The 11625-nt window shown below is 40.3% G+C and overlaps 1 protein-coding gene across 18 annotated transcripts in view; it reads right to left on the bottom strand.

Moving 5' to 3' along the window:
• The window catches only part of unc80 (unc-80 homolog (C. elegans)), a 100556-nt gene that overhangs the window by 44082 nt on the left and 44849 nt on the right, over positions 1 to 11625 (bottom strand). For 13 of the 18 annotated variants that reach the window (XM_014016077.1, XM_014016081.1, XM_014016076.1 and 10 more), the window contains 5 exons: positions 9807 to 9913; positions 6177 to 6330; positions 1778 to 1950; positions 1489 to 1701; positions 1268 to 1403 (listed from right to left, as the gene is read on the bottom strand). In XM_014016077.1, coding sequence (XP_013871531.1) covers positions 1268 to 1403; positions 1489 to 1701; positions 1778 to 1950; positions 6177 to 6330; positions 9807 to 9913 — 783 coding nt within the window. The remainder of the gene's footprint in view (positions 1 to 1267; positions 1404 to 1488; positions 1702 to 1777; positions 1951 to 6176; positions 6331 to 9806; positions 9914 to 11625) is intronic. The other 5 variants (XM_014016087.1, XM_014016092.1, XM_014016091.1 and 2 more) reach the window with 1 other exon arrangement.

The following is an 11625-nucleotide window of genomic DNA, read 5'->3' as shown; positions in this document are numbered from 1 at the left end:
TCCATACATTGGTAATGTCTGACTGGGCCTCGTGCCACTCTATGTTCAACAAATGGGCCCCGAGGTTAAAAAGGTTAAGAACCCCTGGTGTGAGTCACATAAGTTATGTTTAAGTTTTGAATAAGTTACAGACACTCATGTTGGCATCTGCTGACGTGTTGTTTATAAATTATGCATAAATTACAGGTATGAGACAGGTAAGTTGTGCATAAGTTTACACACGTCTCATATAAGTTATTCATAAGTTGACATACATGGAAAACCACATGAGAAATTGCRTAATGAACATATTGGCATAAGTTCTCTAAAACCTAACAAATGTGACAGGGCCTTGAGAGAGTTAATAAATAACACTTACTCTTATCAGGACTGAAATGTTTATGTAAAGCCAAAATTAACATTGTATTTCCCCTCTTAGTTTTCTTTTCAAAGAYGCAAATTCAACCAGCTCTCCAGCTGTGCGTGACAAACGGTGCTAGTGTTTGAGRATCCAACAGAAATCTGGAAGGATTTTTCTCTAACAGTGTTAGTAAATTACTRGGGGTGCACCGATAAACATCTGGCCAATTTATCGGCACTGATTTCCTTAATTTTGGGAGATTGGAGATCGGACTAAACTTGGATAAGATCAGTTTGTATTGTTTCAAGGGTTTTGTTCAATGTTTTTCAATAAAATAATATTGGAACATTGAAGCTGTATTGTGATCTTATAACACCTGACAGTGTAAGGTATTTTAAAAAATCAGTATCAGCCAAAATCAAAATCAGCAGGTCAGACTTAATAAAGATCAGTGATCGGCCAGAAAACTACAATCGGTGCACCCTTAAACATGACACCAGTGCAGGGACACTGTGGTTACAGCCAAGTTCAAGACACAGACTCTCAGTCTGAAAGATCAGYGAATCCCTTCTGAGAACTTTTAAACAGCTGACATGATTCTTTTCTTGTTTGTTGAAAAAGCTTTGTAAGGCGTTTTCTCAGTTCCTGTGTAGATTAGAGAAAATCCASAGTCCAAACTTGTGTACCCAAAAAACATCATGGAAATTATATGTGATCTCATTCCACCTTGAGTGAAGAAGACTTCAAAATAAAACAATATCCAAATTATTCTCAAACAAAATTCAAAACTGGGGTTTAAATCTGTTAATAAAATTCATGAACTTTTTTGTTTTTAAGTCAGTCTATGGGATTTTTCCATGATCTTATTCCTTTGATAAAAGAATCTCAAAAAATAGAAGTTTTAATAAAGATGCTGATCCAACTCACTGTCATCTAAATAGTCCTCCTCCTCATCTTCTTTCCTCATTCTTCGTTTGGTTTCTTCATCATAAATGTAACCCAGGATGTTGGCGGGGCTCTCACTATCTGAGTGACACAGTTCACTGAGTCTTGTGCCGATTGCCTGGAACGTCAAACACGTTTATGATTAAAAAAAAGCTGCGTTATAAATCGTGGTTTTGCACATTTGTGTGAAACGTTTAACCCACATCTCCCCACTGGCAGAAATGTTTGGCAGCGTTCCACTGGAGCTTCTGGTTTCTTTTGTTGCCAACTATCGGGGATCGGCCCCTGGATAAGCCTTTCTTAGTGATGTTTACATGGTGGCCCTTCATCCACTCTGGCCAATTGCCGCGGTTACAGCGGTGGACAAATCGGGCGCATTCAAGGAAAAGGGAAGCCCGCGCCACAACAGGAGCCTCCTAAAAGTACGTAAACGTGGAATGATTAAACAGCTCGGTGCAGCTTGTTTATATCATTTTTTAACGAGAAACGTACCAAGTCGAGAGCGGCAGCAAGGATGGAGGCGTCAGGGATGGTTCCCGGCTCGCAGCAGTTCAGGAGGAACTGAAAGCGCTTCATTCCTTGTCGGATCGCACCTAGATTCACCACATTTTTGTTTTTCATGGCCTCCTGACTGGCTGCCAGTCGCTCCTGAAAACCATGAGGACCTGGAGGGTGAGAGGAAAGAAAGGAGGGAAAAGAAAGGGGTATAACGCAGCAAGTGAAAGGATTTATTTTTGCTGAGAAATTATGAATTATTGACTCTTAAGACTCTGCATGAAGCAACATCCAGAACATTTAACAAGTTCCACCAAAAGAGCCACTGACAAATGAAGCTGAGATGACCCACAGCCACGGGCAAATTACACTTGAGTTTTTCCTTTTCTGCTCTCACGAGAACTCAGCAGTGAGAAAGAAAAAATATATAAGAAACAGACTGGACTGACGAGGACACTCTCCAGCATCCTGATATAAGGATATATACAGTGGTGGGCACAGCTCCGGTAATTCGCTAACAGAGGAGCTAACTTTTCATTTAGCAGGCTAGCGTTTTCRCTAASTWAACTGTTAGCGGACCAATTAGCTTCMTCTAAATTTAGTTCTGCTAACKTGAAGTCTGTTAAAAACAAAGCACCTATCCCCTCACACATGTAGCMCTGCACACCTGCATCACGCACCTTGTGTGTGTGTGGCATTTTGTGTATCCACCTGCGTTAGTCTTCAATAGAAAGCGGACAAAGATGTTATGCAGATCGAGTCATAGTCATCCGCTCAAACCCTTGTAATATGGTCAGAAAGGATCATTTTGGAYGAGGAAAATGTCCTAAAGCTGTGGTTTAGTGAATCSTGGTTGGATTGTGATGAAACGTATAGTTTTCAAATCTGTTTGTGCTTTCAGCAGACATGTTGGTTGTGTGTGAAGAAGCCAAGGGTTGAACAGCGGAGACCAAGTTTTTTTGTTTACGTGACTTTGTGCAATTTGGTTACCTGCCGATTGAAATGCTTATGGTTTTAACTGAATTTAGTGGTCATAAAATGTTTTTATGTGCTTTTAGCCAACAATCTGATGTTTCTGTGGATACCAAAYGTCTATGTTTAAATGGTAAATCTTAAGTTAGCCATTATCAGTTAGCATTAGCTTCCGGTAATTTTCTTACATGTTTAGAGGTTTAGCATTTGCAAAGTTAACTTTCTGGTTACCAGTGCCCACCACTGGATATACAGTATATCCTTTTCAGAAAATCCCAGAAGTTAAATTAAAATGACAAGTGCAATATTTGCCACACAGAATACAGCTGTATGCAGATGATACCGTTTTCTCACTGAAACTCTGGAAAAAAATGCCACCAGACATCACACCACAGAAGAGACGGACGGAGCACCGACATGCCTGTAGAAGCACAGAAATATGCTCGGCAGCAGAAAGATGGTCCTCTAGATACAAGACAGACAAGGCCTTTCTTCTCTTTTTACTGCAAAGTGAAAAAGAGGAGTAGGTACGATGTTGGAAAGAACAGGAAGTGCATAGCTGGAAAGAAGGAAACGTGGAGTTGGGAACAACATGAGGTTCTAAGAAAGTTGGCCCAAATCTGAATGCGCTTTTTTTTTCTTCCAATCAGAGCTTTAAAATGTGCAGCCACTCTAGTAAGAAGTGGCGTTTTAGATACATCTGAATATCTGTAGTTGTGATCTTTGGAGCTTTATGCACGCTTTGCACAAAAAGTTTCAAAAAGCCAGTGGGAACATTTGCACTGATGGCACCTACAGTTCATTCTCATAAATATAATCCCAGTTGCTTTAATGTATTATAGGTCAGAAAACCTCGTGTTCTAGTACTAAATATTCTTTAAAATGTCTCAAAATATTCTCAAAGTGGTTGCAGTCAAATGAAACATTTATCCGTTTAGTTTCATTAAAACAAAGCACTAGAATAACATGCTGACATTTGAGGCTACGGCCCCAAATGCCCAGGTCTAACAACCAAGCTAATGACAAATACGTAAATATTTTTGAAAAACTTGTCTGAAATCAGCCCATCCACTCTACAAAAGTGTACTCGAGTACACTGATAGATAGGCTGCCAAGGCATTAGGTACAAAGCAGGCTGAGGAAGATTCGATGTAAGAGGTGGGCAACAAAATAATATGTGCAGCCTAGAATACAGTTTTGCAAGCAGTGAACACAAAAATAGGCTGTGACTTTCACAAGTTGGCTGCTCAAAACATGGCCACATGGCTCATTGGTTGCAAACACGTCAAAATTTTTGACACTGCAACAAAAACATTTCCTTTCCCAAATTATTCTCCAACAGTGACGCCCCAATGAGATGCTACCAAAGTTAGGGTTACACAGGAACAAAATCAAGTTATACTAAACTATTTGGAGGGTCAGAGCACAGGGAAAGTAACCCTGATAGGCAGGTTGGTMCAATAAGGTTTAGATGTTTAGTTTGATTACAAACCACTATTTGGCTTTCTTTTTCMTTTTTTAGCCACATCTTGTACTCCTTTTATTTGCCCCAACTAATGCCTGTTTATGATATTTGGGCTCTGTTTTGTTTACAGAGCACTTGCTGTAACCAAAGTTAGGTCTGACTCAGATGTTAGACACATTTAGCTCACGTTACATTTATCAGTGCTGTATTTGAGTTGCAAACATGGCCTAAAAGTGTCATTTGGGGAGGTTGTTTAATTTCGTRAACTCAACCACAAGAGGATATCAGGCTTGGCCCACATCTGTGCTATAACTGAGCTACAGGACCCAGATAGGACCTAAATAGGGATGCAAGTTATTGATAATTGAATTAAACTAAAGTTGATTGGTCTTACTGATTGATTAATTGGTAAGTGGCCATTTTCTTAAAAACCTGAGTTTTCACATGTAAAATTTATGATTTTTCTCTGATTCTTTACTTTTTGCTGCCTTCTTGTTGGTTCTCTTTGTGGATAAAACATTTTTTTTACTTTGAGAGGAAAGTGGGTCTACCTGGACTCCAGGTGTTCTCTGTGGCTGGAACATAAACACCCTACTCTGTTCTCCAGAGCTCTGATCCTTGGCTCTATTGACCCGTTTAAGTGAGGTTCTGGAACAGGTCTCCCTTCCTTCCTCCCTCCCCTACTGTCAGTGCTGCTCGCTCTTTTTTGTTTTTCTTCATCCCTCATCTTAAATGTAATTTCATTGTGCTCTGTACAAGGACAATAAGGCATCATCATCATCTTGTAAATTTTTTTGCTGCTTGACAAATAACTTTGGGCCTNCTCTGATTCTTTACTTTTTGCTGCCTTCTTGTTGGTTCTCTTTGTGGATAAAACATTTTTTTTACTTTGAGAGGAAAGTGGGTCTACCTGGACTCCAGGTGTTCTCTGTGGCTGGAACATAAACACCCTACTCTGTTCTCCAGAGCTCTGATCCTTGGCTCTATTGACCCGTTTAAGTGAGGTTCTGGAACAGGTCTCCCTTCCTTCCTCCCTCCCCTACTGTCAGTGCTGCTCGCTCTTTTTTGTTTTTCTTCATCCCTCATCTTAAATGTAATTTCATTGTGCTCTGTACAAGGACAATAAGGCATCATCATCATCTTGTAAATTTTTTTGCTGCTTGACAAATAACTTTGGGCCTTGGTCAGKAAAAACATTAGAGGGTTTTTATCTTTTTGGCTGGAGAGAAGGATGAAACTGAGGTGGGTTTTTTCCACAGGAACGTGTTTCCTGCTTGCAACAGGATGCAACCCTACACATATCAAATCAGACCATCATTTTAAGAAAATAAAATGTGGCATTTACTATTTATCATAACTCCGGTTCTGCTTTGCCTAACAACACAATTTAAAAACTGGTTTAAAGGTTGAAGTCTCTACTTTTGACTTGAGTTGAAACAAAGTCTCAGAGAAGGTGTCTCACTTTCCGGTTAGAGTGATTTAAATGGACYGTGTTRTGCACCGGTGGATGTTATCAGTTTAATTGACAGGAACATAGACCTAAATCTGAATCTAGGTCAGGAAATCAGGAATCTGATTCCTGGTGTGGATCAAAGTAACGGATCACTGGCAACTCCAGCTACATGACAATACTGAAAATAAGTGTTTTATAGCTTAAAATAGGAGCTTAGAGTCAACTGTCTCTCGTGTGCCATCATTGCATTKTTATAAATGACTTTCTGGAGGCTTTTTGTAGCAAAGAGATTSACAAATACTGTATGATTCAAACACAGACTACACTCAGCAGCAGACATGGAGGATGGTGGACAGAGGATCCGTCAGTGCGGAACAGACCACCATGACTCGGTGAGGAGGGACAAGACACMACACCACACGGACAGACAGAGACGAGGACAAAAAAAAGGAGGAGGAGACAAAGGACGGTGGAGTGTGGGACACCCCGGGATGGGGGAGGTCTACCATCTTTCTCTTCTGTGTGGTGAAGCTTGGATGGATTCCTCCTGCCAGACCTCCATTTACCGAGCCGCTTGAAGAAATTCTCCTCCTCGTCCCGGCCGTACTCCGGCCCCGCAGCGACCCCTTCGGACAGCTTCACTGCACTCGTGAACTTCACCTGGAACGCATGAACGCAAAACAGCTAAAACATCAGGTGGGAGGAGCTGCGTCATTCACATCGTTGTCTCAAAGGTTTCACCAGAAACARTTGAACTTCATTTATTACAAACATTTCATAAGAAAAGGAAAATGTAAGAAGTTGTGCACAAAAAAGCTTAACAGCTGAAGGGATGAGTTGTGCAAAAGAAAACAGAAGCAATTCAAAAAGAGCAGAATACGTAAAAATATTCAACTAAGTGACTTTAGTAAAAAATAAACAATGAAATAACCAATAAAATAATGAAGAGTTTAAAAATAATAAAAGGCTTAAAATATTCAAACAGAAAAAAATCCCTAAAATCAGAACTTGTAAAGCCCAAATTGCTTGCATTTTCAGCACAAAGTTCCACTGAGCCTGTTTCTTCTCTCTGTGGTGTTCATGGGCACGTTCTCAAGGAGTAAAGAGGAGGCCATCTGGTTTAGGAACCTTGGCTCTTTGTAGCTTTCAGATGATATTGTTCTGTTTTTGTGTCTTCAGGCTTTGACCTTCATCATGCACTAGGCTGGTTCACAGCTGAGTGTGAAGTATATCAGAGTCAGCTCCTCTAGTAACCTCRTCACACATGAACAGTCTTGTTATAGATTTTCCAATGCTGGTTATGTAAAAGTTACACGGTCACACTGTTGTAAGAAAAATATGTGTTCAATAGACTGAAGTCAATATTAAAAACACCATTGTTAAATAAAATGATTTGTGGAAGGAATCAAACCATMCAACACCAGAAYTCTGGAACTGAGTGAGKTTTAATGTCACCGGAGCTGACAGGAAACCACACTGGCGACAAACCAGGAAGTTAATCAATTTATGCAGGGTCTTCAATGCCTGAGTTCACCCCCTACTGACCTACGGCTGAATCACAGGCATTCAGACAAAATTCTCACCTACTGTTCTCATAACGGTTGATTATGTGTTGTCATATAATTCAGACATGTAACTGAACCTATTTCAATCAAAACATAATAGATTAAACATTATCAACATTATAAAAAGGAAAACCTAAAATTATAGTGTTGTGCTTTTAACATCAGTACTAACCTCTAATAACTTTAAATTTCTTCACTGTAACACTGTAGATCACAATCTCCATTTAGATGAGAAACATTGAATCTGCTATAGTTTCAATGCCAGGTCACTAGCTGCCACTTTGATTTTTGTATTTAAACATGCACATAAACAATTCAGTCTCAATCATGAGAACAGTTAAATTCTAAATGTTGACTATATRAATGTTTGTTTGCACTGATGTTGAGGCTGAGCTACACTTAACTTTAAATTATAAATCTGAAAGATTCAGGAAAGTGTACACTGGGAGTCTTCTCAGATCAAACATGACAATTTGTTTCTGCTGTCTGCCTTTGTTGCTGTTGTTTATCTTCTCGTGCAAGCAAAGAAAAACTAGTGACTGCAGCCATCTGTGGTGTGCATGTGCGATTTCACACCAATACCAGTTGTTTCCAAAAACCTCCACTCTGAGACCTGGACTGACGATGTTTTGTAGTCAGAGGAAACGACTACTGTTGTGAAAACAAACAACAGAAACACTCAACAGAAATTCCTTCATAAAAGTTATGAACGCCCAAATTTTAGATGTTTCCCTGCTTTGACACACTTGGTTTGAATGAACGAGTTGCTTAAAATAAGAAAAACAACTAAAACATATAGGATAGTGGCCGTTGAGGACCAGGACTTGACACCACTGTATTAGTCCCCAGTAATGAGGATGTTGCTCCAGTTTGTCGTGGTGAAGAAGGAGAAAAGTTCTTGACTTATTGGTTCGACTACATTCCAACTCACATTTGGCTACAAGGTCACCTATAATCATGATTGAAAAAAACAGATGTTGGATGAAAACAGCTGAAAGGAGATTCCTCTGTTCAGTGACCAGGCTCAGCCTTAGAGGTAGGATGAGCAGCTTATGGTCATTTTCACTGTAAGGCCTGGCCTAGCCTTATTGTACCCCGGCTCAGGGTGTTTTTGCTTTGAGCACAGTGCCACCTCGACGTGGGCAGGGATCACGATATTAAAAATGGGCAAATATTATGTCATTTTAGTGACACAACGATGGACAACATTGAGCTTGTGGGAAAGGTACCCAAGACTGTATTGTACCATCCAGCAGTATGACGAAGAAGATGAGAGGGCAGGACGACCGAGGACAGAAAGCTCACCCCAGATTTACATTACTTGCGTTCCGTCTCCGCTCCGCTGCGGTGCGCAGGTCRCAGCTGCACCGTTTCAAGTCCAGTTTACACTACCTCYGCTCCGCTCCGGTCTGACAGACGTGCAGGAAGCAGATCACGTGATAAATTCAGTGATAAATGTGGAAGTCACAGCAAAAAATAATAAATTCTGTGAAAGACGAACTCCAAACACAGCTGAAAACAATGATATAAAGGCTTTTAATATCTATGTTGAAACTGTCTCGCTGTCGGCTTTCTGAAACTTCTGATTTCAAAATAAAATCCACGTGTATCGTGTGTGTACACATAGCTTCATGCTACATGTTTCCATCTGCTTCCCAAACAGAACGATACATTCTGACAGCATTTGTGTAGAAATATATCCGTATATTTATTAATATAGCTGCACTTTCGACATTATTCCGAGAAATTATTCCGCCGAATAGTGTCTTATTTTGAAAATGCAGATGTTGTGCTCATTTYTTTTCCTGTTGGTGCGACGTAATCTTTAAAACCTGACTCCGGCGCAGCTCCGTCGTCCAGCAAAGATAGGATCTGTTCTAATTTTGACGGATCGCCGTCCGCAGCCAGTGTAAACACTCTCATTGATTATGATGGGTGCGTATTTGCTGCGGAGGTCGGACCGGAGCAGAGCGGAGATGGAACACATGTAGTGTAAATTAAGGTAGCTAATGTTAACTTGTTGTTGTTGGAATCTTGCTGGAGTTGTTGCTTAGTTAAACTCAAGTAAAAAATCTTTACAATCGTTGCAAARTATTTAAGTAAATTTAATCTCATCTGTGTGACGTATAAACCAATCAAGAAGCAAAAGTAGCTGACGTCTAATCAGGCCTAGCAGCCTGGCCCGAATAGATYGACAGGTTTCTGAGTTCCTAAAATTGGGCTGGAATTGGGTCATAATGGCTAATGCAAATACAGAGAACCCAGGTTTGAACCCAGACTGGGCCTTACAGTGCAAAAAGGCCAATAATTATCTGGGTACGAGCTTGGAGTAGACCCCCTGCTCCTCCCCATCAAAAGGAGTCAGCCACGTTGATGCCGAAATCGTGCCCTGGGTGCCTCCCATCGCTGAAAGGAAACCTTTGGAAGTGCTATAAGGTGTCACTGGGTACAGTGATATCTGGGTTTCCTTCTTGGTCAGCTGCTGTCAAACCCAACCATAGAAGATGATTTATGGATGGGTGAATGTTTGCGATCGTAGCGGGAAGATCAGTCTGTCTTGTGGAAACTGACTTTTGAGCTCTGACGGATGAAGGAGAGTCGATCCACCGAGCTGATATCCAGCAGGTCCTCGACGCCATCCGTCAGTCCAGACAGAGAGGAGCGCTTCAGCCAGTTTCCTGGAACAATCAGGAACATAAACACCTGATATTACAGAACACATCCAATCATAAACAAACCAAACACTGTGGGTTGGGAATACAATGCATGCAGGGTCAAATATCAGACTGAAAACACACAAAGGGTTTGAAAAACTTGACAAAAACCCTGGCTGAGTCTTTTGTTTTGTATTTAAATAGATGTGCACCAGATTAGGCATTAAAAAAAGAAAGAATCAACTCATTATGCAATAATTAGAAAAGCAATAAAGCTAACAGTTTGAAACTTTCAGACTTGAAGGCAAGATGCATCACAGAGAAAAGCAGCTGGTTGTCCAGATGACATAATTACAGTTATATAAATAACAGGCATAAAACGTATGCTGTCTCATTTGTTCACATTTTAAAAACTGCATCACATCTGTGAAGGTAATTTAGTTTTTTATTATTCGATCAATTTTTTTCAATCAAAAAAATTCTACCAAAAACAAATAATTTCAACCAAAAAGAATAATTTCAACCAAACAAAAAAAGCTATTTCAATTAAAAAAACAATTCAATCATTTTTTTCCACAAGTCAGAAATCTTTGGTATGGAGCCCATGAGGGGACATGGGAGATTTTTTTTCTTTTGCGTTCCCACACAGTAGTATTGCGTTACCTCGCAATACCTTTTGTGATCCCTCGCAAAAGTAGTTTATCACTGTTGTGCCTGCCAGTTTATTAACAAACTCACATGCTCACCATTAGCGAGTTAGCCTACTGTTTTAATTCAGCTTCAGAATGAATATATCACACAGCCACGCATGGAAGTATGTCATATGCCGATATTTTAACACAGTGCAGCCACGCAACATCAATGTCAATTTCACGAACTTGTGGCGACACATCCTGTTTTGGTAACCGGATATTTCAAAATAAAAGTCTGATTTAATTCAGTTCATATACAAAACAATCTTTTGCGTGAGAACGCAAAACAATTTTGTGAGGTAATGCAAAAGTATTGTGAGGTAACACAAAGATTTTGCGAGATAACGTAAAAGTATTGCGAGGTATTGCGTGGTGTTATGGACTAATTATTTATATCTGTTCTGCCTTGACACTGTCCAGAAATCATATCTTATGATTAACTAGTTTCGGCTGTTTTACTCTATCGGCCCAGACTTCAAGACTCCAGCGATGCAAGACCTCTTTTATTCTGATAAGGTGTTTTCCAGGCTGACAGCCCCGTCATTGGTTAGGTGGTTACAGTTGGCGATCTGTGATTGGTTGTAAGCATGTCACATGATGTTCTATTATCGGCCGCTCTCCGCTAAGGAGCTAGCCACAACACGACAGACTTAGCTGATTGACTTCTGTTTGTTGTCGCTCAGATTAAATCATTTGACGACCATACACGCAGACTTTCTGTGCATTTATTCCAATGTGTTTCTGCATTCTTGGTAAATCTTGCTACCACAGTTTTTTGGCGTTGTCGGCAGGATACCACAGTGGGAACGCAAAAGAAAAAAAATCCCCCCATGTCACCTCGCTGGCTCCGTAGAATCTCAAACCTTTGGTTGAACTCAAAAACGTTTTTAACTCAGAAAACATAAACATCTGGGGCGGATGTTCATGTTGTCTGAGTTCAAATTTTTTTTTTGAGTTCAACCAAAGGTTTGAGATTCTACGGAGCCAGCGAGGTGACATGGGGGGATTTTTTTTCTTTTGCGTTCCCACTGTGGTATCCTGCCG

This window comes from Austrofundulus limnaeus, unplaced genomic scaffold (assembly GCF_001266775.1).
Source record: "Austrofundulus limnaeus strain Quisiro unplaced genomic scaffold, Austrofundulus_limnaeus-1.0 Scaffold138, whole genome shotgun sequence".
NCBI lineage: Eukaryota > Metazoa > Chordata > Actinopteri > Cyprinodontiformes > Rivulidae > Austrofundulus > Austrofundulus limnaeus.
This window is presented reverse-complemented; position numbering and strand designations above follow the sequence as displayed.